The sequence below is a fragment of the Eulemur rufifrons genome, chromosome 21, assembly GCF_041146395.1.
Source record: "Eulemur rufifrons isolate Redbay chromosome 21, OSU_ERuf_1, whole genome shotgun sequence".
Lineage (NCBI taxonomy): Eukaryota > Metazoa > Chordata > Mammalia > Primates > Lemuridae > Eulemur > Eulemur rufifrons.
The window spans coordinates 14,894,737-14,922,185 of record NC_091003.1 but is presented as its reverse complement, the minus strand read 5'-3'; the positions used below and the strand labels follow the sequence as shown (position 1 = coordinate 14,922,185).

General features: G+C 56.1%; 1 protein-coding gene across 1 annotated transcript; it reads left to right on the top strand.

Annotated features, from left to right (window-relative positions):
- Positions 1–2,337: 2,337 nt before the first annotated feature.
- Positions 2,338–25,037, top strand: FOXN4 (forkhead box N4). The gene is made up of 9 exons (XM_069497386.1): positions 2,338–2,423; positions 16,239–16,384; positions 18,407–18,531; positions 18,634–18,747; positions 19,036–19,163; positions 19,762–19,858; positions 20,852–21,059; positions 23,211–23,603; positions 24,778–25,037. Exons 1-9 carry the CDS (start codon positions 2,338–2,340, stop codon positions 25,035–25,037), a joined length of 1,557 nt encoding a protein of 518 aa, XP_069353487.1.
- The last annotated feature ends 2,412 nt before the right edge of the window (positions 25,038–27,449 follow it).

The following is a 27,449-nucleotide window of genomic DNA, read 5'->3' as shown; positions in this document are numbered from 1 at the left end:
GGTGGGGAAGGCTTCCCAGTGACAGGTGCCGGGACACGGTTCCCCTGCCCGCAGCCGGACAGATAGTGCTAGGACAGCCCCAAAAGACCCTGGCGGGACAGGCGCAGACGCGAGTGGCCCGTCCACCCGCAGGCGCACGGGCTGCGCTGAAGTCACTTAGGGGCCGTGCGCCCTTGGCCCACTCATGACCGCTTAGAGCTTCGGGTTCCCCAGATGCAAAAAGGGGGTCACCCTAGCTCCTAAGAGGCTGGTGTGAAGCAGAGACGAGAAGGAGGCGTCAATAAATAAGTAAATAGAAAGTGGGGGTGGCCGTGCCAACGATTGTGGCCACCACGACAAATTACTCCAACCGAGGCGCAAGAGTTGGGGCGCCGGAAATGCAAACTTTCTCAGGTCACCAAACTAACTCAAGGCCCCTAAGGGGGCTGGGGGGACCTTTGTCCGCGCTCGGCCCCGCCCGCCGCCCGCGGTCCGCGCCACCTTTCCCGCGGCGGGCTCCGGGCGGGGCGGGGCGGGGCGGCGGGCGGCGCGGGCCGCCGGCGGGGAAGGGCGGGAGCGCGGGCGGCGGGCGGGCCGCAGTCCCCAACGGCTCGGCTCGCGGTGCCGGACCCCGAGCGCCGCAGCCTCCGCCGCCGCTGTCGTCGTCGCGGTCGTCGCGGCGGCTCCGGTGGCCCCGCCGCGCTCGCTCCGGGCGGGCTCACCCTCTGCGCGGGGCAGGGGGGCGCGGCGCGCAGACCCGGGGCGTCCCCGAGCCTCGCAGCGGCGTTCGGCCCGGCCCCCCCTTCGCGGCCCGGGCAGGTGGAGGCGCCCGGCGACAGCCCTCCCGGCTCCGCAGTCCCCTCCCGCCGCGCGCCGCGCGCCAGCCCGCGCGGGCGCAACTTTCTTAAAGGGACAGGTGGCCCCGATCTGGGTCCACCTGCAGCCAGGTCTCTACCTCCTGGCCCGTCCCTACTTTGGGGAAGAGCGGAGGTTGCGACAGACCTCTCCGCCTGCCCACCGCCTTTGCCCCCGGGCCAGTGACGGACTGCAAGTTTTAATGCACCCAGCATCCTTTTGCAACTTAATTCTTTTGGCCTAAATCGTCCTCCCACTGCTCCTCAACGCATGCTCGCGGGCATGCAGTCGCTGCCACTGTTGGCAAAGTTGGAAGAGGGGTGTCCCTACCCCTGTGCCCCCCGCACCTCCCCCCCCCCACACCCTCGGAATCCCCGGGCGTGCAAGGCTCGCTGCTGCTGGGATACGCCCGCTGCAATCCCCTTGACCCTGCCCTGTAACTGACCCTTGGGGAAAAAGCCCCCCGCACGGCTACTGCGCATGCTCTGAGCTGGACAGCTCCAGAGAGGGAAATTTAAAAACGATTCGAGCTGCGACGGCGGCCAAATTGCTGAAGGCGAGGGGCGAGCGCGAGGGAGCCCCCCTCCGGATCCCCCGCCCGCCCCAGGAGCGCCGGCAGCGGCGGCCCCTCGAGGATCGGCTCCAGGTACCGCCTTGCAGGGTCGGCTTCGCTCTCTCCTCCCGGGCACTGCCCTGCGTTGCGTTTCCAGGGTAGAGACCCCGGCGCAGGAGCTGCAGGGGCAGCTCCCTCTGCGCCCCTTTTCTCCTTCCCCGGAATCCCTCAGTGACTCTGGGGACGCAACTGAGAGTCTCTGATGGGTTTCTATGTTAGTTTCAGTCTGGGAGTTTGAAAAACTTAGAGAACACAAAGTGATTATTTTTGAGTGTTTTTTGTTTTTGTTTTTTTCAGGGCTGTGTTTGTGTGTGGCAGGGGCTGGGGTGGGGGGGTGGATTGGTTTTCCAGCAAGGGCATGTGGCATTTCTGAAGGCGTTTCCAGGGCAGGAGACTTTGGGGGGTGATTATTCCCTTTGTAAGTGGGAACTTGTTTCCCCCCTGAGAAACATACATGACACATCAGCTGCCCTTTTGTGTTTATATTTTGCTTTCAAAGTGATCATAACTAAACCGAGATTGAAAATATCAGGCTTGGAAGGGAATACGGGTTTTCTGATTCCGATTTTGTGAATCCACATTTTCCAAGGCTTGACATTTGGATTCTAGAGCCTTCCCTCTGCCCTTCCCCCATTAATTTGAAAGAACCTGGAATTTCATTCCATTCTCTTCATTTGCTTCTAAAACCCTGTAGAATTGCCCTGGGAAAGTGACCTGAGATGCCCAGGAATCCTCTAGGACTTTTTTTTTTTTTTTCCTTTAAAGAAAAAAGCATTCTGTTAGTTGTTTGAGCTCCATCCTTCTGAACTGTGGGAAACCTGGGGATCTCTGCCCTGTCCACATCGTCGCTGATGGGAGCTTTGTTTTCTGCTTGTCTTTTCCCCAAGGAGATGATAGAAAGTGACATCTCATCCATAATGTCAGGAATTATTCGGAACTCAGGGCAGAATCACCACCCCTCTCCACAGGAATACAGGTGAGGGCTTCAACAATCACACACTGTATATTTTTGGATTGCTCAAAGTGTTTACGTGCTGTCGTTGGTTTCTGAAACTGCCCGAGAACTATTGTTATGTTCAATTCTGTGATTTTGCAGGAAAGCTGGAATGTCTTGATTTCAAAGTTGGTCTCTCTAAGGGTGTCTGGGCTTGTGGCTTAGCCCAGTGGGACTACGTAAATGCCTGTAGTCTCCTGTCCCCTCCCAGAGAGGTCCCCTCTTGGGTTGGATACTACTTGAGAATCCTGGTGAATGTTAAGGTGACAACAGCAGCTATCGCTTCCTCTCCAGTGGCCTTAATGGGGGCTCTAGGAAATGTACCCCGTGCCCAAAGCTTTCTGGGAGGAACTGGCTCCCATCCTCCATTCCGGGATGCTGGGAAAGTTGTGACTCAGAACTCCTGGGTTCTTCACCTGGCTGTGTGACTTTCAGCAAGTCCTTTGCCCTCTCTGGGCCTCATTTCCTCATCATTTAAAGGATGCTGTTGAATCCGATGATCTTAAGGTCTCTTCTAGGTTCTCATGTGTTGGAAGAGTAAATTAGATGGAAACCAAAGTCACAATACACTATTTCTTGAAACAGGATGAAACAAGGTACAGGTGAAGGGGGGAGTTCTCAGAGCACTTCCCTCTTTTGTCTTCAAACCTCACAGCTGGAAAGGCCCTTAGGGGGCCAACCAGTCCAGCCCTTTCTCTTTTACAGGTGGGGAAACTGAGGCCAAAACAGCAGAAGGGGGTTATTCAAGGTCAGACAGTGACGGGGAGGGAGGAGGAGGAAAAGGAGGGACATGGAGTCCTGTCCCAGCCTCTCTCCCTTGAGGCCAGGGAGGCCTGACCTGGTTTCTAGGGCCCCACCCCTCAAAGCAAGCACCATGTCTGTGGGTTGAAGGGACACAGTCCGGATTACAGAATGGGGACAGGACCAGGGGTGGCCTGGGAAGAGCAGGCTGTCACCTCCGATCAGCCCTGTTTACCCAGGGGTTGTCTGGCCCCCCGGGGTCACCTGCTGGGGCAGACCGCAGCCCCCAATTAGAGGGAGGCTGCCTTCTGAGTTCCAAATGAGGGGACAGATTCAAACAGATATTTGCAGAGAGCCTGCTGCGTGCAGAACTGGGGCCGGGTGCACAGCAGTTTGTGAGCACCTACTGTGTGCCAGGCCCCCTGTCTCTCACCTCAGTTCAGGAGGCTGCTCTGATGATCCCCGTTGTCCGGGTGAGGAAACTGAGGCTCAGGGAAATGAAACGGCTTTTCCCAAGATCACTCAGCCAAGGACCTCTGGGCTTCCTTCCTGCACTGACAGGTTTAAATAATGACAAGTAGGTCAGGGGCAGTAAGAGGTGGCCTTGGGCTCTGGAGTGCATTAACATCCCAGTTTTTCTGGCCTTGTGGAGCTCTCTGAGCCTCAGTTTCCTCATCCATAAAATGGGGATAGAAATAGTACCCACTGCATGGAGTTGTGACAGTGAAGTAATCGTTTCTGGCTCTGTCACTCACCAATTTTGTTTAATTTCGCCTCTGAACTTCATTGGTTTGTACAATGGGGATAATAAAAGCTGCCTGTGGAGGGCTGAATGAGATACTTACTGTCTGTGAAAGTACCTGGCGCCCAGGAGACACTGAAGGTGCTGGGCTGAGTCTCCCTCTGCCCTCCTAGCTGGAACCCCACCCCAAGCCCCCGGTCTGGCTTCAGGAGCTCCAAGTCATGGATGCTTACTGCTGCCTAAAAGCACAGAGGTAGGGGAGTCAGACTCTTGTGCGTTCAAAGTCCAGCCCGGGGCAGGGCCCATGACTTGCTTCGGTTTCCTCATCTTTACAATGGGCATGACGAGGGCTTGTCCGTCATGTGATTGCTGGGAGGATTAAATAAATAAAGCTTGCAGCGCGAGAGACACATAATGAATAGTTGCTTTTGCTGTTAGCACTTAGTTACGTGAAAGAGTCTGGCTTTGTGCGAGAGATGCATCTGTGGGGGGCTTTCGGGAGGGGAGTGGAACCCCTTAATCCAGGCGCCCAGTGCTGCCCAACAGGACGCTCCCACCAGGCTGGGATCTCGGCCCCGTGTGGCTGGGCCAGCCCAGCTCACAAACTGTCCGGGGTACTGAGCAGTTGTCTCTCTCCAAAAACAGGGCAGGGCTGCAGAGAGCTTCCTCAGGGGAAAAGCAGTGCCTGCCCAGGTCACCGGCCAGCTGGCAGGGGTGGGGACTGCGGGGGGTGGGGAGGAGAAGCAGGCCTGTCCCCATCAGCACTGGACCCAGACGTGCCTAGTGCCCGGCTTGGCACAGCAACGCACAACCCTTTCTTCCCTGTTCACATGGATTCAGGGCTGTTAGCTTGTATCGAGCAGCCAAGGTATCCGTCCAGAAGGCCAAATAACATCATAATAATGACAATAATAATAGCAACTGGTGGTTTCTTAACCCTTCGCTACCTGCTTTCCCTGTGCCAGGCTCCCAGTGTGAATCCCCACCCAATGCCCCAAAACCACCCCGTGTGGGTGGCACTCTTGTGCCCATTTGGCAGATGAGGCAACTGAGGCTCTGCCAGTTTAAACAGCTTCACAAGATGACGCAGCTAGTGATGGGTCAAGTAGGGACTGGACACACTGAGGCTGTTGCACCCCAAGAATATCGTGACCACCAGCCCCATGTCCCAGTGGCCAAGAGCAAGGGGGCTGGGACAGAATAAGCTGCTCCATCACCTCGCAGCTGTGTGACCCTAGGCAAACCACTGCCTCTCTCTGAGCCTCAGTTTCTTCATCAGTGAGATGGAGCCCTCCGAGAACCCAATTTGTATGTTCGTTGGGAGGATTCTGCAGCTCCGTTGCGACAAGGAGTTCAGCCGGGTCTGGGAAGAGTGAGCGCTGGGACGTGGAGAGGGGGTGTTTATGATCATGCAGCGACTCCTCACGTCCAACCACTCCCATATTTCTCCCTGAATAATGGCCCAGGAGAAGTTTATGGGCTTCCCCTTTGCCCTCCCACGTCTCCAGAGCAGGGCTCCAAGGACCACTTTGGCTGCTGGTCCAGCCCCCGTGCAGCCCCCCAAGCAGCCGCCTGGTCCCCCGTCCCCCGGGGCTGAGTTTGGCCGTTGATTTTCAATGGCTGTGTGCAGGAGGGCGGGGGCAGCAGCTGGAGGCGGCTGCCTTGTCCCCGGGGAGCTGTCAGGAGTCAGTGGCGGGGCCCAAGCAGCAAACTGGCAGCAGCATCCCCGCCTGCTGCTGGCGCTGGGGCAGGGGACCAGGGGACCAGGGGACCAGGGCTGGGGGCGGTCCTGACCTCCCAGGCAACGGCAAACAGGGCTCATGCTTAACATGGGCTAATCGGGTTTCTCCTTAGCTCTGAGGGTGGGAGAGAAGTCCACCCTTACATGTACTGAAAAATAGGGTTATTAAGCACCTACTGTGTGCCAGACACCTGCTGAACTTCTTAGCAAGTGCACCATCCCATTTCATCTCTACAGGAACCATGAGACAGGTGCTGACATCATCCCAATTTGCAGACGAGAATACTGAGGCCCAGAGACATGACTTGCCCAAAGGCATACATTTAGGAAGGGGCAGAACTACAGGTTTTTAACCACCTGCCCCAACTTTTGGAACTTCTTCTTGAAGTCAGGTCCAACAAGCTCCTTTTACAGATTGGGAAACTGAGGCCCAGAGAGATGAGAGAAGGCAGGCTTCGGGCTCCTTGGACCCTCACCTTTCTCCCAGGGCCATGAGGCTCAGTGGTTCTCCTTCCAGATCTTTCTGCCAGATGTTCAGATCCCCCAAAGCTCAGTCCCTGCTCTAAGAAATGGGGTGACTTTGGGAAAAACCCCTCCCCTCTCTGGATGGTGGTTCTTATCTGTGAATTGCACTGCCGGCCACATGGTAGATACTTAATAAATATTTATTGCACAGAAGGACGAAGGACAAATATCACAGGAGAAATAACACATCCATGGAAATGCAGGGAGGCCCCATGCTCAAGTGGTAATAAACTCCTCTTGAATCTCACACCGTGTGCCAGGGGTGCTAAGCACCCCAATATCTACCCCCTCCTTGGGCCACCTTATGGGCAGGGAAAAGAGTCTTCCCGGGTGCCAGCCCTCTTTTGGGATCTTGCATTTCCACCCCTCAGGAACCCATGCACCCCCCGCCCCCAAGTCGGAAACCAGCTATTGTTCTAGAAAGGAAAGAAGATCCCTTTTTCCAAACTCCCGATCAAGTCATTTCACATCACACTCACTCTCCGACCAGTTGGGAATGTCTGAGCTTGCTAAATGGCACTTGATTTTCTTTTTCCTGTAAACGGTTACAAAAGATATTACTAAAGCTGCGTTAGCTAAATAAACACCTCCATGACATTCTTAATCCTTTTTTGTGTCATGGTTGGATTGGTAACAAGAACAGCTTGTGGTGATGTAACAGTTTCTTACCGACCACATCTTAAGGCGGCAGGTGAAACCTCCGTGTTGCAATCGGGGCGGAGGTGCCGTCCCCAGGTAGAGCTGGACATGCCCCAGAACTGCTCGGGTGGGGATACGAGCCCCTCAGAGACAATATGTGCTAAGCAAAGCCCTCCTAGTGACAGCGCAAGGCAAGAGGAGAGAACGCAGTGGGAAGGATGAAATTAACAAGGTTATGTGGTTAGAGCACCTACTATGTGTTGGGCCCTGTCTTATATGCTATCTGATCTTATGCTCACATCTGCCCCCTGTGGGAGGAATTATTATTGTTCCATTTTACTCATGGGGAAACTGAGGCACAGAGAGGTGGAGTGACACACAAATCACACAAAGGGGTTGAGATGGGATTTGAACTCAAAGTGGATGTTCCTTCCCCTGTACAATTGCTGTACCGACCTAAGGAACCCCAAGATAAGGAAATAAAGCATAAACGTAGGCTCCAGGCTTCAGCCCATGTAGGCAAAGATCCCCACAGAAACTGTAATCCATCCATACGTGTGTGTGGCCCTGTGCAGCCACCCGCCAAGTTCCCCATTTCATTTGACTTCTACAGTAATGACCCCAGGACAGTGGCCATAGGAGTCCAGTTCGCCTTGAGTTGACAAGTATTTGTCAAGAGAGACAATGAAAGGCCAAGCTGGTGGCTCTGGGTCTTGTAATGAGGTGTAAGACACATTCATCCTTGTCCTCCAGGTGTTTGGTGTCTAGAAAGAACAGGTGCCCGAGTAAAATTAATAGGTGACCTCGGGCAGCCTATGCTATTTGTAGACACTAATGGTGCTAACCATTTCAGGGGAGGGGAGTTGGGGAGATGCTGGACTGGTCTGGGAGGGCTTCCTGGGGGAGGTGATGTTTAAGCTGGGCAGGAAATGGATGGAGATTGAAGAATGCAAGATATGTTGGGGCGGGGCTGGGCTGGGCTGAGCTGGGCCATTCTTCCTCCCTTTCCCACTCTAGTAAGTATGTCATAAATGCCCACAGGGTACTGGGACCTATGCAGGGTGCTGAACAAAATAGAGGATATCCTAGTCCTTGCCCTCCTAGAGCAGAAAGACTAGAAACATGTATAAATACTTCATTGCAAAATAACAGGTGTTCTATGGACACACACAGGAAGGGGTGGGGATGGACTGGGAGGGCTCTCAGAGAAGGAAACATTTAGGCTGAGAAGTAGCCTCATGAATGAGTGCATGGAACAGCATTCCAGGCAGAGGGAACAGCATGTGCAAAGGCCTTGAGATGGGTGAGAACTTAGAATATTTGAGGAACTGAAAGATGGACAGGGTTGCTAGAGCAGAGGGAAGAGGGCCAGGGGTGGGGAGGGGAAGGAGATGGCCAAGGGCCAGATCATGGCAAGGAGCTTGGCTCTTACTGATTGGGTGGGTTTTAAGGACAGTGACAGGTTCTGATGTCCCTTTGGAAAGGTCACTCTGGCTGCTGGGTGTTAAATCCATCCATTCCACAAACAGTTCTCCAGTGTCCACCCCAAGCCAAACACCATACCCTGCCCGCACTGTGGGTTACCTGCCGCAGTCCAGGAGGCAGGCCCTGTTCCCACCTCTACTGGGCACGTGCGGACACTGAGGTTCAAGACTTTGAGTTACCCACACAAGGTCCCCGGGTGGGAGTGCAACAAGATGGCATACAAGTGTCCCAGGCTCTGCCCTTCAGAGCTCTGCCCCCTCGCTTCCCATCCCCCCCGCAACGCAACTGATTAATTAAGGATACTGGCCATTAACGTGGTCGGGTTGGTCATCTGGTCAGCATAGGGTGGCAGCCATGAACTCCAGTGGTGTCTTGCCTTCCCCAGAGCCACCACAGGGTCCCCTGACCAGTGGCTATGTCACCATGGGGACACCTGAAGCCTGATCCTTTAAAAAAATGATATGACAATGGGCTGCCCTTCCTGCATTTCAGTCAAACTGGCACAATGGTTGAGCGAAGAGGCTCCAGGTGCGTCCCTGGTTCAAACCCCAGTTGCTTTGCCAACATGCCTGGCGGCTGAGGCATGGTGCCTTGTCTCTCTGAGCCTCAGCCATCCCATCTGTGAAATGGGGACGACAGGTAGCCACCCCACAGGCTGTCGGGAGACTAGGGTGGACCCACAGGGCTGGCAGGAGGGTGGCATGCATGGGGCCAGGCTTCCCTCCTGGGCATGCTGAGGCCGATCAGAACGTCATCTCCTTGGATGCAGGGACATTTGTCTGCCTGCAAGAACAGGGCCTCGCAAGGGGGAGTTTAGGAAATGTTGTGGAATGAAGTGGACATTTACTGAGTGTCGGACACCCTGCTGGTGGCTGTCCCCACGGAGCCCACTTCATGCTGAATCCATACTCTTCAGAAGGTGTTTACAATAATGTGAACCACCACTGTGCGGGGTGAGCGCCCTGCTGGCATTATCTCATCCAGTCTTCACTACGCCCTATGACATGGGATGGGCGTCAGCACTCCCATTTTACAGATGAGCAAACTGAGGCTCAGAGAGACGGACAACGGCAGACAAGTCTCACAGCTACTGCGCGGCTGGATGGCACCCAGGCCTGGCTGACCTCAAAGCCTGCACTGGTAACCACCATGCTGCAGTGCCACAGAGAGAGCAAAGGGGGGACCTGTGGCCAGCGTCCCCAACTGGAACGGGCTTAGAATGTGGCATTGCGAAGGGCCTGGGGCTCCTGCTGAGCTACGAGCCTTCTGAGCAAAACATAGCAGGGCACACGGGGCCGGGCGCGGTGGCTCCCGCCTGTAATCCCAGCACTTTGGGAGGCCGAGGCGGGATGATTGCTTGAGGTTGGGGGTTCAAGACCAGCCTGAGCAACATTGCAAGACCCTGTCTCTACAAAAAATATAAAAATTAGCTGGGTGTGATAGCACATGCCTGTAGTCCCAGCTACTTAGGAGGCTAAGGTGGGAGGATCACTTGAGCCCAGGAGTTTGAGGTTGCTGTGAGCTATGATGATGGTACTGCCCTCATATCCGGGCAACAAAGCAAGACCCTGTCTCAAAAAAGAAAGAAAGAGAGCACATAGATAGCACATGTGGAGTAATAAGCACACAGTAGGTGCTCAGAAAATGGATCACACTGATGATGGAGTATTAGTCTGACTGATTTTCTCAGGGTGCCACCTCGATCCTAACCAGGGTCCGTCTATGACCTTGGACACTCCATGCTCTGACCCCTTTGAAGGGGACCCTACTGAAGGTGGGCAGAGAGGGGGCTGCCCACCTCCACAGTCCCCCACCCTGGGTGTCCCCACCGGCTGTGTGTCACGGTGGCAGCCCCAGAGAGGTGGAAGAGGCTCAACCCCCTTGCAGCATTCGAGATGGAGAAACTGAGGCCCTGGCAGGGTCAGGTGGGAGGTGCTGGCGAAGCTACTTAGGGCCGCTACCAGGAGGCTGCTGAGGCTTTGGGATTTGGCAGGGTCACCTGGCTCGACCTCACCTTTCCTAGCTGTGAAAGGGGGTGATAATGTCCCTCGGGGTGTGTGTGCTTAATAAGAGAAAATATGCACCGGGCAGGGCTCCCACGAGCCAGAGGTGCCCCTGGGGTCGGGGCAGCTGCTGGTGAACCACTGGGCTCAGAGGGGCCCTGCAGTGCCAGACAGGTCTTTTTATTTTCTTTTTGCCGCCAAAGCTCTCCACTCCCTAATGAGGACTCCCTGTTGGTGACAAATCCCCCATATGGCTTGAGAGAGACACATTGTCAGGACTCACCCTGGGGACCCCTGAACTCACAGTTTAGCCTGTTGTTTCAGCAGAGCAGGTGCCTCATATGAGCCGCTGCCTGCGGGACCTGTCACCATATTCTCAACAGCTGCCGCAGGGCAGGTGCTGTGACTGTTCCCATTGCACACGCGGTGAAACTGAGGCCCAGGCCAGGTAAGTCACCTGCGCCGGGTCACACGGCCAGGAAGAGCTCACACCTGCCCATAACCACCACACTGCTCTGCCTCCCTGTAGCCTGAGCGTCCTCTGCTGGGCTGCTACTGCTTTATAGATGGGGAAACTGAGGTCTGGAGAGGAAAAGAGGCTTGCCCAAGATGGCAGAACTTCGGAAATTCCACCAGGGGGTTTACCTGCAGGGTCTGTGCTCACAGGGGACCTTGGAGGTTGCCTGGGCTCATCTTGCATCCAATAGGGGCCTGATAGCTCATCCCCTTGGCTACTGCTTGATTGCTTCCGGGACAGGGAGCTCACTACTTTGTGGGTCGCCCTAGTTTATAGAGCTCCCATTTTTGCAGAGCCCTGCCCCCCAACCCCTTGCTGGTCGTGGTGGGTGGGGAAATCCTTTCTAAGGACACATACTGAAATTCAAAATTCCATGGAGTCAGCTTCTTCAATTTCCAAACCCAAATCAAATTTCCAGTTGTTTTCGGGCAATGTCAAAACTCTGCCACAGATTTTTTTTTTTTCCCCATCAAGATTGGAAAGAATGTTCCAGACACTGCCGCCTAGAACTTTCTGCAGTGATGGAAATGTCCCATATCCATGCTGGCCACGTGTGGCCATCGAGCACCTGAAACATTCACAGAGCACATTTCTTCAACCAGGGAGGAGGAGCCCCTGGCTCCTGGTATCATAGCCCACCCAGTCTCCGGAAGTGAAGTTCTGGTTCCTCTGCTGCCCGGGTGGGTGGCCCTAGACAGGCCTGTCCCTCCCGCCCTTCTGTGTCCTCATCTGGCGAATGGGAAGGTGGGAAGGACGACAGTCCCTGCACGATCAGGATGACACGAGATCTGGCACGGAAGCAGCTCAGCTCAGGGCTGGGCACACGCCCGGGGCTGGTCTGCCCCACACCATGCCCACAGGGGACAGCCGGGCCTTTCGCCCTGCCCGGCCCCCAGGGAGGTGGGCGGGACACCCGGAGAGCTGGGACTGTTTGCTCATTCACTCCATCCACGAGTACTCACTGCACAGCCTCCGTGTGCCCGGCCCTGTGCTGGGCACCGGGCGTGTGGCTCTTCCCTTGGGGGTGCGAGGTTCCCTGCTTCCGCATCGGGGTCTCCTGGGGCCGCTTGCACCCAGCAGGGGACTCAGCCCCTGTCCTGGCCTCCTCCGCACCAGGGTCCCCTGAGACGTGGGTGTCAGCCCCTGCCCCCCCTGGGGACACCTGCTGGGCTCGGGAGAAAGTGGAGGCTTGTGGCCAACGGGAGTCCTCCCTGGGGCGCAGGGAAATGGGGGCGCTGACAGGGAAGTGAAGTGTGCAGAGAAGGAATGTCCTTTAGGAGGGAGCGGAAGAAGGTGACATCAAGGCACGTTGGAGGCAGGAATGACATGTGGCCCCACTTAAGGCCTAGAGGGCACCTGCAGCCGATCACACGCCACCCCCGGGTCAGAGCGCGGGGTCACCTGAGCCAGCCGGAGGGTGGGGTGGGGGACACAGGCCCCAGCACCGGTGTGTGGGAATCGCCTGGGCGGGGGGAGGATGAGTTCGCTGCGGGTACCCAGGCCTTGTCCCCGGGAAGCCTGGCTCGGGGGCTCCGGGCAGCGGGGACACGGGTGGTCGTGCATGGGGAACTGTGGGTGTGGGGGATGGAGACAGGTGTGCGGGAGACCGGGGGTCCCTGGGCACCATGTCAGAGGAGGGCGAGGAGAGGATGGGTGTGTACTAAGGGCTCTCATGGGGGCTTTGCTTCCAGTGTTGCTCCCCCATTCTTCAGATGAGGAAACTGAGGCTCAGGAAGGCTCAGAAGCACATCTGATGTCACCAAACAGGAAAAGTGGGCCAGGACCTCATCACAGGGCCCCTCAGCCACAGTGACAGACTCACAGAGAGAGCCAGAGAGCAGGAAGAGGGGGTGGAACGGGACTGGGGCGTGGAGGCGGCAGGTGGAAGGAGCTGGGTCTTCTCCTGGCCCCCTGTGGCGGTGACCCCAGGCAGGCACCAGCGACTGGTGACCAGGGTTAGGAGGGCTGGATTGCCCCCTCGCCCAGAAATTAAAGAGACAGACCCAGAGAGTGAGCAGCACGGCCTCGGGTGAGCCCGGGGCAGGGTTTGCCTCTTTCTTTGAATTGAAAATGTCCCTTCACTTTCCAGCAGAGGAGAAACCCACTCAGGAGACCGATGTAGGGTCTCAGCCTCTGTCTCTCGCACACACACCCCAGGGAATATCCCCAGACCCTCCAAGATGGCAGGTGGGTCACCAAGCCACGTCACCTCCACACCAGCACGCCAACCCTGGGGGTGGGGTACAAGGTATTGTGGCCATAATTATTACTTGTGTCCATTTTACAGGTGGGAAAACTGAGGCTGGGGATTAAGTGCCCTGCCGAGAGCCTATGGCTGGGAAGCCAGCTTGGCTCCTGAACCCAAGGGTCTCTCCTGTGTCACAGCTGCCGTGACCCCGTAGGTTACTCTATCTCAAATGCAGCACTGGGAGACAGCAAGGCTGGGCCCATGCGGTGTCTTTAATGAGGCCCCAGCCAGCCCTGTTGGACTCCTGTGGTGGATGTGGGTGCCCAGGAGCACTGTGGTGGGAGTCTGCTGGCTCCTAGGGTCTCTCTGGCACTCAGGCACATCCTCACTGCACACCACAGGGACCAGGGGTGTCGTGCCGGGGCCTCGTCCCCACTGCCCACTGCAGGCCCTTGATGATCTCTGTCCCCTGCAGAGAAGCCATCACCACGCTGCCCTCCCCACACCTCTCTGTCACCCAGGTCCGGTGGGAAGAGGCCAGAAGACAGGCTTTGAAGCGAGCCTCTGGGGACAGGCACGGTTTGGGTGGGGGAGGAAAGCAAAGCGGCATTCCTGGTGCAGGGAGGGGCTCATGCAAAGGCGTGGAGGCGGGACCGTGCGTGGGTGGCGGGGACAGGTGGACACCACGTGGCTGCAGTAGGTGGCTATTCCCCATGTGGAGGAGCAGCGGGACGGAAGGAGCAGGGAGCCAGACGGGGCACAAATAGCAAGGAAAACAGAAATCAGGACAGCACCATCGACTCACCCCTGCCGGATGCATCCCCTCCCCTAGCCTCGCTCTGTGGGGAAACTGGCTCAGAGCGCTCAAGGGACTGTTCAGGGTCTCAGTTTCTCCATCTGTCAAATGGGTCTGGCACACAGGAAGTGCGCAATAAATGGAAGTGTTTAAAGGTTGCAGCAGCAGGGACAGGGGTCCGTGTGACCCCAGAGCCCAAAGCATCAATGTATGTCCAGCCCCCTGGGGACCTGGCTAATAATATTAATATTGGTATTAATATTAATAGCAGTTAAATACTCACATATTACATTTACCATGAGCCAGACGCTGTTGTAAGTGCTTTCATGTACTAACACATTTAGTTCTCACAACATCCTATGAGATAAGAACGAAAGTTATCCCCATTTTACAGATGAAAAGTTGAGGCTCAGAGAGGTTAAGCCAGTGGCCCAAGGGCACACAGGTAAGTAGAAATCAGGATTCGAATCCGGAGCCCAAGCCCTTAACCACCACAGGTACTGCTTGTCTAGTTCACCAGCCATGGTGGTGCCTAGGAACTTGCTTTGTGTATAAGTCCCAATCCCCCACTACTCAGGAAGCTTTGGGGGGCCCATCTTGAGAATCCTGCCAACAGGGGCTCACTTCCACTTCTCCCTGCGCCCCCCCAGTGCCAAGTAGAGTGGGAGGGCAATGGGGAGCTACAGCAGATTACTGAGCAGGAGTGTGGCAGGTGCCAGGAGGTCGGCTGGCCACAGAGTGAGAAGGGGAGGGTGGGGGCCGGCCAGCACCCCCAACAGCGGCTGGTGCACCAGGCCCTGCCCTTCCACCTCACTCCATGGTCTCTGAGGGCCTGAAGGGACAGATGGCATCGCCCAGGCCTGGGCCGTGGCTGTCACTTGGCCAGATGAGTTACGAGCGGGCTCAAGGGACAGCAGCCAGGGGGCCGCGGAAACAACTGCATCGAGACCCCAGGACAATGGGTCCACGTGCCACAGGGGCAACAGTCGTTTGTCACACAATGGGCTGCCGGGGGACAGCAGCCGGGCCAACTGCTGCCACTGACAAGGGCCAGCCGAGTTTTCAAATCGGTTCCAGGCCCTGTTTTCCTACGAGGCAGCCAATCGTGGGGGCAGCGGGCGGTCACCTGATGCCAGCTCCACGGGCTGAGGGCCCAGGCCCTGCGACAACCGAGCTGTGGTGGCCATAGCAACGCTAATTGTGGCCCTAAAACACAAGGAACGAGAGAGTGGAGAGATGGGGAGGAGGGGGGAGGAGAGAGAAAGGCCGAGAATGCCAGCTCGAGCGGCCGGGCAGGTGGAAGGGAGGGTGGAGCCTGTGGCCCGCAGGGGCTGGACTGCTTGGCTTTCGCGTTCTCTGTGCCTTTCTCTACTGGGCCCGCAAACACCTATTTTTAAAACCTGGAGCTTAGAATTTAGACTGTGGGACAGAAAGCTGGGCCCGCAGGGGTGGCCGCTGGGGCGAGAGCTGAACTGAGCCCCCCGGCCAGTCTGTGCCACGTCGCGACACGGCCCAGCGCTCTCGGAGTCGCCCGGCAAACATGATTTCGGGAGCACTGGGGAGGGCCGGTCACCCACATCAGGGCACCTGTCTGGTCCCCGCCACGGGCAGCCCTTTGCCTTCTATGGAGAGCGACGTCTCTGCCCATGAATCTGTGGGGCTGGTGGGCGTGGGCCCCGACCTGGGCCTCTGGGGGCCACCCGGGGTGGGGGTCAAGAGCCGGGCTGCAGCCCCGACACTTTCTGCCCCGTGCGGCCTTGGGCAAGCGCCTCGGTGCTCTGAGCCTCAGTTTCCCCATCTGTACGGGGGGCGGGGGGCATAGCCCACATCTCCACCATCTCAGCACGTGGCCTGCCCCTCCACGGGGACTGTCCCCAACAAGCTCCGTGCCATCCACATGGCTATAATACCTCGGGAAACCACCCCGGCCATGGAGTCCCACCGCCGATTCCGCCCCGGCAGGGGGGACTCTGACCACAGGCCCCGACTGCTCAGTGCTGTGGCGTCCCAGGTGAGCTCCTACCGTGCCTCAGTTTCCCCATCTGTGAAAGAGGAATAATAACAATACCTGCCTCATAGGGTGACTGGGAGTGTTAAATGGCTTAATGCCTGTGAAGGACATGACCGGTGCCCGGCATGTAGTAAGTGCTCAATAAACACTAAGGTGTATTATTTTTGTGGTGGGTGCTGGGTGAGACGTGTTAGATGAGCAAATGAATGACCTGAGGATGTGCAGTCTGGCTGCCAGAGGGGGATGCTGGAGCCAGGTTCCCATGCCCAGCCGCAGGGACAGGCAGGTCAAAGGGCTGGGGTGGCCTGGGGAGATGAGGTGCCAAAGGGGTGCTTCCAGAGGTCGGGAAGCCCCCCAGGAACTGGCCCAAGCGCCCCGTCTGGCCCGAGCTCCCTGCTCCTCTCTGCAGGCTCCTAGCTACCACCAGCGATGACGACCCCCCTGGGGACCTGCAGTCGCTGTCTTGGCTCACGGCTGTGGACGTGCCTCGGCTGCAGCAGATGGCAAGTGGCCGCGTGGACCTGGGTGGCCCCTGTGCGCCGCATCCACACCCAGGTAGGCTCGGGGCAAGGTGTGGGGGGGGAGGACGGTGTAGGAGAGGGGTGACCCCCGGCCCTGCCACCCACCCACTGTGTGGCTGTGGCCGGGTCACTCAATCTCTCTGGGCCTCTATTTCTGCATCTGTAAAATGGGACAAGTTCTACCTTCCTCAGAGGGCTGTGGTTCATCGTTTACTTAACACTGTGCCGGGCCCTGGGTGAGCTAAGGTGTCAGAGAAGAATAAAGACATCCCTGCCGCTACCCTGGAACATCTTGAACATCTGGGACAGTCGGCAAACTACAGTCCATCGGCCAAATGCAGGCTGCTGCCCATTTTTGTACCGCCTTTGTGTTAGGAGTGGATTTGACATTTTTCAAGGGCTGCACCAAAAAAAAAAAAAAACAACCCTCAAAACCACCAAAGATGACAGAGGGCGTATGGCTACCAAAGGCTAAAACATTTGCTCTCTGGCCCTTGACAAAAGAAGTTTGCAGCCCCCTGATTTAGAAGATTTCAAGAGGTAATATATGGAAAGTGCCGAGTACAGGGTCTGGTACACAGTAGGTGCTGCAAAATGGCAGCTAGTTGGCAATCATAGCAAGTAGATTAAATGCTTAAAGGCACAGAAAGCATTGAAGAAAAACGAAACAAACTGCAGCAGTAATCACTACCACACATGAAAAGCACCAGTCATTGAAAAATCAGTATCTAGGGTTCTTTCTTTCATTGGGCCAATTGTCCTCGGGCTAAATATATAGAGCAGAAGGCGGCAAATTTTTCTATAAAGGACCAGCAGTCAATATTTTCTCGTAGGCCAAATGATCTCCGTCAAAATGATTCAACTTTTCTATCGTAGTGCAAAAGCAGCCATAGACAACATGGAAGTGAACAGGCGTGATTCTGTGCCAATAAAACTTTATTTATAAACAGACTGTGGGTCAGATTTGGCCCACTGGTCAGTTTGCAGACCCCGATGTAGGACCCCCAGGGACAGCTGTGTGACCTTGGGCCAGCGCTTTCCCCTCTCACCGGTTTCCTTATGAAAAATCTAGCAGAACCGCCCCCTTGGGGGACTGTGAGGGTTCAATGCAGAAAGCACTTTGTACACAATAGGTGTTTAATACATGCTAAAATAACGAAGCCTCTTCCTTCTCCTCTGTGTCTGCTGGGCAGTTTCTATGTTCCTGTCCCTGTGCCAGGCCTTTGGAGCAATGAGTTGTATGAAATATGGTCCCAGTTCTCAGGGAGCTGGTGGCCGGCCAGAGACAGGAGGACAACAAAGAGAGACAGAGGCACAAAGGGTAAGCCCAGGTGGCCGCCAGGACTCACAAGGGAGCTGAAGGACCCAGAAGGCTTCCTAGAAGAGGTGGCCCTGGGACAGGGTCATCTTGCAAGACAACTTCGCTTGATGGGAGGCAGCTGCCTAAAATCTGGCTGGTGAGGGCAGAATCTGTGATACGTCAGCAATTTCTGCCTCGGGGAAGGAACAGGATGGGGGTGACATACATCTGCCACTCCCGAGCTAATCCTCGGCAGAGGAGCGGCACTGGGCAAAGGGGAGAGGCGGCACAAAGGCATCTGGACCTACGCCTAGAAGGCACTGGGGAGCCATGGCATGTTTTTGAGGAACAGACGTGAACAATAAATTGATATTTTAGCTTCCTGAAGGACGGGAACCAAGCTATTCCATTATCATCATCATTGTTATTTATTATTGACTCATATTCATTGAGATATTCCATGCCCAGCCAGGTGCTAAGCACCTGATAGACATGATCTCATTTGACTCGCATGACAACTTTGTAGGTAGGTAATATCAGTAGCCCAGGTACACATGGGGAAACTGAGGCTGACCCACGGTTACACAACTAGGAGGAACCCCACTTTTCACTTCTACACCCCAGGCAAGTGATTCGCCCAGCACCTACTATGCTCCTGGTCTGAGGGTGGGGATGGCTGTGGCCTCTGGAGACACCCAGGGATGGGGCTGTCCCCGTCCTCCAGCCCAGTAGCATCTTTGTGCTTCCCTCCTGCAGGGACCTTGGCTGGGGCAGCTGACCTGCACATGGGAGCCTCCCCGGGTCCCCTTCTCCATGGCCCAGCTGGCATGGCCCCCCGGGGCATGCTGGGCCTGGGCCCCATAACCAACCACGGAGCCAGGGTGAGTGCCACCACGTGGGTTGGGGAGTGAGGGTAGTGCCCTCCAAGGCCGGGGTACCCCATCCCCACCCTGACCCTCTGTCTCTTCCTCTCCTGGCCCCAGCAGATGAGCCAGTTCCCCATGGGGACCCACCCCCCATCCGGCCTGCAGGACCCGCCACAGCTGTACTCACCTGTGACCCAACCGCAGTTCCCACTCCCCCTGGGCACCCAGCAGGTACCAGGGGCTCAGAGGCACCTTGGACTGGCCGGGTACCTCTCTGAGCCTCAGTTTACTCACCCAAAACATGGGGCTAATGTTCCCCACCATGCCCATGTCACGGGGTCATTCATTCAGTTCCCCCCAGTCTCCTGCCATGGGTGGAGACAAGCTTGTCCCCAGTGGTTGTTGATCCCCCCACCGTGGACTTTGACCCCGGGTGGGGGGAGGGGTGACTGGGGGTGACTTAGGCTCTTTCTCACCTTCTCTCTCTCTGCCCCTTTCCCCGCCCCTGCCTGTGGGAAGTGCCCACCTGTGGGCCTCTATGGCTCCCCATTCGGGGCGCGGCCTTCCTACCCTCAGCCCCACATGGCCGTGCATTCGTCACAGGAACTGCACCCCAAACACTACCCCAAGCCCATCTACTCATACAGGTGAGGTCCGGGGGGTGCCGGGTCAGGGCTGCGGGGGGCTCGGGCAGGAGAGGGGTGAGGCTGCCTTCAGCTAGGTGTGGTGGCCCCAACTTCCGACGGGTCGTGTCTGGGGAGTGGGGAACCCCCAAGTGGCACTTGTTCTCAGGAAGGCTCATCCAATGGTCGGTCAGCACGCCCAGGCTGAGAACCCACTTCCGACACTGAGCCCAGCACCCCACTCCGTCACTCACAAGCTGTGTGGCCTTGGGGAAGTGGCTTGACCTCTCTGAGCCTCAGTTTCTTCAAATGTAAAACATCATCAAAGTAACAGTATTGTGTTACAGGAGTTTAGGGAGGGGAAGCACCCCGGGTAAAGCCTGAATGCCCATGGCCATTAATTACGGGGATGGGAGAAAGGAGAGAAAAAGATAAGATTTATCAAATCAGGGCCAAGGAGAGGATGGGGGCTGGAAAGATGCCGGGTTATGAAAAGGTATTGAGGGTTCACACTGGGCTGGTACTAGTGGGGCGAAGCAGAGCAGGCTTCCTGGCAGAGGGGGCCTCGGGCTGTCAGCCTGAGACCCCTTCACGCCTGGCCTGTCCCACCTTCTGTCCCCAGCTGTCTGATCGCCATGGCCTTGAAGAACAGCAAGACAGGCAGCCTGCCCGTGAGTGAGATCTACAGCTTCATGAAGGAGCACTTCCCCTACTTCAAGGTGAGGGGTCCCAAGCCAGGATCGGGGTGCCGGAGCTGCCCTGGCCTCTCCCTGGTGCTGCCAGAATCCAGAGCCGGCCCTGAGCCACACTGGGCCATCCTCTAAGGTCCCCAGTTATGTCTGTATATCTGGTAGTAAGGACATGTGCGTGTACACTCACATAGAAGAAATTCAGAAAGAGAAGGGGCCTTTTGAAATGGGCTCTGATGGATGAAGAGGAGTTCACTAGGCATTCCAAAGGGAAAGGGTAGAGAGACCAGCTAGTTATTCAGCACAGACTCAGTAAAATGTAATGATGTAAAACCCAGACCTGCCTTCACCTCTCTGAGCCTCAGTGTCCTCATCTGTGAGGTAGGGAGAATCAGCCCCTACCTGATCAAGGTCAGGGGACTTGTCTACTGACCCAGGCAGGTCAGTGAGGACTCTGCACTGAAGGACAGAAAGAGCCCGGCAGCTGCTGGCATGCAGTTGGCCATCAGTGATGTCATTCTTGCGAGCATCAGAGCAACAAGAGGAGCAGGAGGTCACAGGGCACCAGGCTGCAGGGTTCCAGGCCCGGCCAGTGCCCTTCGCCCGTGGGGGTGTGGGGAGGGTGTGAGATGTGTCGCCGTGTCTGGCCATAAACTGGGACTATTTAAAAATGGTTTGCATTTAATACGCTTGACCGGTTATCCATTCATCAGCACCATTCCCGCGCGCTGGCGTTCTGCGTGGGAGAGAAAGAATGGGAGACGCGGTGGCCCTGGGCTGCGTCCTCACGTAGTGACAGTTGGTGAGAGCGGAATGGCAGCTCCCTGTCATCGCGGCACGGGCTGTCCAGGTGGCCACAGTCCCCACCATCCCTACCACTCTCTCCCATCGCTCCAACTTGAGGCTGAGTGTCGGACGCCGTCCCTGTCCCCCCAGCCACTCTTGCGTCCTGCCCCTGTGGGCCTGCGTTGGAGATCCCCCAGGGGAGGAAGGGGTCCCCTGAGTGCCCACGTCTCTTCCTAGACGGCTCCTGACGGCTGGAAGAACTCGGTGAGGCACAACCTGTCCCTGAACAAGTGCTTCGAGAAGGTGGAGAACAAGATGAGCGGCTCCTCGCGAAAGGGCTGCCTGTGGGCGCTGAACCTGGCCCGCATCGACAAGATGGAGGAGGAAATGCACAAGTGGAAGAGGAAGGACCTCGCCGCCATCCACCGGAGCATGGCCAACCCCGGTGAGGCCCGGACAGCCCCCACCGCACGCGCGCACACATTTGCCACCTCCCAGCCCAGCCGCGGCTCCGCCTGGTCCGACCTAACCTACACGCATCTCAGCCATGTTGCTGGGAGCCAGGGGCCTGGTGGTTGCCCACCCCTCCTGTAGAACGTGCCTCCCCCGCATCCAGTGGCTGGTAAACTGAGGCACCTGATCCGAAACATGAAAAGCTATTCAATCTCACTAGTCATCCCTAGTGAGTTTCTTGCACAGAAAGGCCAAACTACACAACCGTGGGATACCATTGCTTTCCTACCACACTGGCGGAGATGTTTAAAATAACAAAATCATAACACCCAGTGCGGGCGAGGATGTGGAGAAATAGACACCTTCCTACACAATGGGTAGGAATGTAAGTACTTAGGTAACAAATCAAAACCGGGTAAACTGTACCCATGTACTGGTTCGATTATTCTACTTCCGACAATTTGTGCTGAGGATATCAAAGATTTGAGCAAAAGGTTTATGAACAAAATTAGCCACCATACAGTTATTCCTAAGAGTAAAAAATAGAAAGCAATCTAAACAGCCCACGATAGAGGGTTGCTTAAATAAATAGAATGGCATACCATGCAAGGATGAGAGATGAAAAATATTTTAAAATATTTTGAAATAGAAAGAAATTCTCCCAATAATTATAAAGGGGCAGGTTATGAATCAATATACACGTTAGGAGCCAGGCATGGTGGCTCACACCTGCAATCCCAGCACTTTGGGAGGCTGAGGCAGGAGGATCACTTGAGGCCAGGAATTTCAAATCAGCCTGGGCAACATAACAAGACCCCATCTCTACCAAAAAAAAAAAAAAAAAAAAATTATCCAGGCATGGTAGTGCATGCCTTGTAGTCCCAGCTACTCAGGAGGCTGAGCCAGGAGGATCACTTGAGCCCAGGAGTTCAAGGTTACAGTGAGCTATGATCGTGCCACTGCACTCCAAGTGGGATCACAGAGCGAGACCCCATCTCGGAAAAAAAATACACACACAGAGAGAGAAAGAAAGAGAATTGGTCTGCATGTGTGTGTCTGAGAGGAAATACACCAAAATCCTTACTGTGAGTGGAGACGTCACTGATCATTTTTAAATGCTTCACATATTTCTGTATTTTCCAAAACTTCTACCCTGCTCAGGAATTACTTTTAGTAATTAGGAGAAAGATCGCATCTGCCTTTTTTCTTTAATTAAGGGATGTGAGGAGAGGGCCCTGTTTAATTAAGGGACAAATGACCGGGGACCGTGACCTGGGAAAATAGCCCTGGCCCCAGCCTTAGGCATATTTGGCCTGGCTCTGTTGATGTCATGGTGCTGGGTATGAAGGGGCCTGGAGTGTGGCTCAGGGAACAATTCCATCAGGTGGGGAGAAGAGCTACAGTGGGAACCCACATCCCCGCTGTGGAGGGGGTGTCACAGGGTGCCCACCCTACTGAGAGCTCCGGGGGGCTGGTTTGAGACCCAGGGCAGGTGCTGACACATATTCAGGGTAAGACCCTGGGCAAGTCATTTCATGTTCTAGAAGATTCTAAGGGTCCTCATTTCTAAAATGGCTGCAACCCCAAAAGACCTCTGGACCCTCCCAGTCTGGTCTCAACATTGTGTTACATTCAACGAGACATGGCCAACAACCAAAATTAATTTAAGCGTAATTTCTGTCTTTACTTGTTTATATCCAAGAGCATTAAAGATTTTTAACTCACAGCAACCCTTCTGGATGTCTCTTTGGCAGGGAGTGGCTAAGAGAGCCTGGAGTGTTAATAAATTTTGTCCTGGTCTCATGGGATTTGGAATCTCTGCCTTACCTCCCTCTTTGAGGGCTGTTTTGAGGTTCAAGGGCACTTCTAAGGTTACAGGGCTGTCCTGTAAGGCACTGTCCAAATGAGAAAGGGTAGGGCTATCATCTGATGGTGCCTCTTATTCCTCAAAGACCGTGCACAATTTGTGATTCTGTTATATCAACACAAAAACCCTGTGCAGAGTATATGACGCCACCTCCTAGATGAAGAGACAGAGGTTCAGAGAGGCCAAGAGGCTTGCTAAGGGATTTGAACCCAGGCCTGGGCTGGAGCCTCGTGACTGCAGGGTGGGTTCTGAGTGACCTCTCGTGCTTGCCTGCAGAGGAGCTGGACAAGCTGATCTCCGACCGGCCTGAAAGCTGCCGGCGCCCCGGCAAACCAGGGGAACCAGAGGCCACTGTGCTGGCTCATGCCACCACGGTGGCCGTGGCGCACGGCTGCCTGGCCGTCTCCCAGCTCCCACCCCAGCCACTGATGACCCTGTCCCTGCAGTCGGTCCCCCTGCACCACCAGGTGCAGCCCCAGGCACACCTTGCTCCAGACTCTCCGGCGCCGGCCCAGACACCGCCACTGCACACCCTGCCGGACCTGAGCCCCAGCCCCCTCCCCCACCCGGCCGTGGGCAGGGCCCCCGTGGACTTCATCAACGTCAGCACCGACGTGAACACCGAGGTGGACGCCCTGGACCCCAGCATCATGGACTTCGCCCTGCAGGGTGAGGCCAGAGGAACGGGGCGATGGGTCTGGGACGGGGAGGGGAGAACAGGGGCGACGAGGACTATACTGTCTGCATTTGCCCCTCGGCCTCGTTGCCATAGCAACCCCCTAATACAGGTTGAGCAGCCCTAATCCGGAAATCTGAAATGCTCCCGAATCCGAAAACCTTTGAGCACCGACAAGACACTCGAAGGTCATGCTCACTGGAACATTTCAGATTTTTGGATTAGAAATGCTCAACCTGTAATAGCAAATTGCAGCAAACAATGAATGAGCACTTGCTGTATACCAGGTACCAGACAAAGCACTTCACAGCCATCATCTCAGCTCACCCTGCCACAGTCCTCTGAGGTCACTGCCATTCATGTCCCCTTTCCACTGATGAGGAAATTAAGGCAGTGAGGTCACTGGCCCAAGGTCACCCGGTTAGTAAGTGGCAGAGCCGGGAGCTACACCCAGGTCTGTCCAACCCCGAACTTTTAATAGGTAACTGCTTCAACTTGTAAGCGCCAACTGCATGCCGGGTCACACTCTGACCTGCTGCCTGCCACGTGATCATCCCCCCAAAATGAGACGTGAATGAATGAATGAGGGAATCAATGAATGAGGGAATTGCAGGTTTCAGCAAAGGCTCAGGATTCATCCATTCACCAGCACGGGTGGCACCTACTACGTGCCGGCCAGTTACACAAACTCTGCCCTCCAGGGGTTCCCTGTCTAGCAAGGGAAATGGGCAAGTTAGCGGGTTAGTTAGCGAGTCAGTTACAGCTGTGACGTGGGTACGTTCGAACCTCCCTCCTCTCTCCCTGGATCGTCCTGCGGCTAAATGTGCTGAAGAAAGGGGGAATGTCCTTGTGTCCCCCCGGCTCTGCCCATGATGGCACCATGCGGATAAATGCTTTCCATGCCTCCTCTTGCCACAGCCCTGGGAGGTGGGTTTGCTGGTCATCTCCATTTTATTCTGAGGCTCAGAGACAGAAGTGACTTTCCCAAGGACACACAGCGGGAAGGGGAAGGCGGGGGCGGGATCGCTGACTCCTCCACGCCCTCTTTCAACAACACGTGACCTTAATCAATTCACATGGCCTCTTCCTCTGTCCTAAGACAGGGGATTCGAACTCAGGCTTGTCTGACGTGAAGCCAGCTCACTCACATGCTTTTGTCTTTGCAAGGGAACCTGTGGGAGGAGATGAAGGACGAGGGCTTCAGCCTGGACACGCTGGGGGCCTTCGGAGACTCCCTGCTTGGCTGTGACCTGGGGGCCTCGGGCCTGACCCCCGTCTCCAGCGGCAGCGACCAGTCCTTCCCAGACTTGAAGGTGACGGGTCTCTACGCCGCGTACTCCACCCCGGACAGTGTGGCCGCATCGGCCACCACCTCCTCCTCTCAGTACCTGGGCACGCCGGGGAACAAGCCCATAGCCCTGCTTTGAGCCGATGGCCTCACCTGCCCCGGAACACCCCAGAGAACGGACCAGGGCAGGGTGTCCCCAGAAGAGAGGCCCCCCACCTTCCCACAGGCCTCTCCTGAACCTTGGGCAAAGCCGCAGGCTGGACAGGGACACGGTTCCTCTCCGCACCCCTCCCGCCAAAGTTTCTGGGGCCTTCCCACGTCAAAAGGACAAAGGAGAGTGGACATGAAGCCCAGCGTCCCCTGGCCTTGTTGAGAGTGAGATTTCGCCAGCCTGGTTCCTGGCTGGGCGCCCTCGGTGACAAGCAGCCCACTTTTGGGGACACACTGATGTGCCAAGGAAACACCGCAGAGGGGAGGCCCTTGATTTATTCTCCTGGGAAATAGGCTGAGCCGGATGGGATGAAACATCTGCCGCGCCCAGCAGGGGACAGGCTCACGGCGGGGACACGAGCTGGTGAACCATTGAGCAGGCTGAACTTGGATGGAACAAGCTGAACTTGGAAACAGCAGCCTGCCCAGGCGGCCTTCAGCCCCACGTCCCATTAGTCTCATAGCGTTTCATAGAGCAGCTTCCTGGGCCACGCCGGGCGCTGTGACGTGTGTAAATGTATTTATATTTATTGTGGCCCGCTCACCCCGCTTCTTCAAACCCAACCCGAGGCCCCGGCAATGACCCTCCTCCCTCGGGCCCTCCCCACCTCCCAGCAATCCCAACTTCTACACCATCAGCGAACCACATCTCTAACTGGCTCCTTAATTCCTTGGCAACCTTGAGCTTCTTTTTAGAACAAACAAGCACTTTGGATACTGTGAAACATCCTATTTTTTTAATACTAGAGACCAGATATTTTTCTAACTGTTCAGTCATGATTCCGATCTCTGCCCACGAGCCCCTAAGAAGGGAGGCGCCATTGCTTTGGGTTTGGGGGGCTTTCTAAGGACACACTGGGGTGGGGATGGGAGGAATCGTGGGGAGGGTTTTTTGTGGCAAGAAAGCAAACTGAGACCCACGCGGCACGGAGTTGGGGCCGGTGAAGCTTCAAAGCACAATATTTATTGGCACCTGCCTGCCTCTCTCTGCCCCGTCACCATTTTTATGTATCTTTTTCTCACCTTGCCAATTATGGATCTGCCAAGTGGCAAGTTCTGCAGACAGCTGGGTTGGAGGGGAGGCAGGGGGTGAGTTGCAGAAAAGAGAAGGTGAAAAACGTCCTTCCGGCTAAGCTGAGACAACACGGCAGCGGCTGCACCGGCATCATGTGCCACCGTCCAACTGGATGTTGACTCCGTGTCTGGGGGTTCCCGAACGCTACAGCCAGAGTGTTCTGAGTCATCAACAGCCGCCTGGGAGGTCTGGCGTTAACCCCTGTCTTGACGGGCCTGTTTTAAGTCCTTCCTAGTTCTAGAACCGTCTGCGGAATATCCACCGCCCTTAGACACGATCCCAGCACCACCTGTCTGACGGGCGCGGCCCACCTGCTTTGCGTGAGCCCCGACACGCTGTTCAGTTGCTGGTGATGAAGACCCCCGCGTCCGGGCCACACCGAGACTGTGTAAGCGTATTGTTGAGTGACTGTCTCCCATCAATAAAGGCTCGATGGCAGCTGTGTGGCTCGTGGCGGGGGGGGGGGGGGAAAGGGGGGGTGATTGGAAACGATGTTACTCACCCACCTCTCACAGGGGAGGGGCCGTTTACAGATGAGGAAACTGAGGCCCAGGGAGGGGATGTTGCACAACATTGGACCCAGCCGTTCTGACACCAGGTTCTCATCACACCAGACTCTGGGGGAGTTTACCAGTAAAATTACCAGTTTATCAGTAAAATTAGCACAGCCTCCACTTACTGTTCCTCGGTGGCGGGCGCTTGACAGACGCCATCTCAGGCAGGGACTGTGAACGCCGTTTGCTGCTCAGAGAGGTTGGGCAGGACTGAGGGTGTGTGCCCGACACCAGGGCTGGAGCTCCGTGGCGCTCTGAACGGCCTCTTTGGCGTCTGCCTGGGGTCAGAGAAAAACAAGTTGGAAACAGGTGTACCCTTTTCAGCACCTGCTGTGTGCCCGGCCCTGGGCTGGTCACTGCTGTAGATTAGCTCACTCAATCCTCACAACCGCCCTATGAGAGTGTCTTACTAGTTATTATGCCCATTTGGCAGATGAAGAAACTGAGGCTCAGAGGACTAGAGCAGGTGACTTGCCTCCCCAGCTAACAGCAAAAGGGTGTATTCATTAGGAGTCTGTCTAACTCCTCAGGCCACCCAGGAAGTGGCTTGCAGACTCGCTGGGGAGACCAGACTCCCACGCAGGCAGCAATTCACGAATAAGGGGGTACCTGGGCTGATGGGCTGTGGGTGGTATCAGGAAGTGCTAAACGGGGCTCCTTCAGTGGAGGCCAGGCAGGCAGCAGGGACAGGGGCCCTACAGAGGCCCGGGGC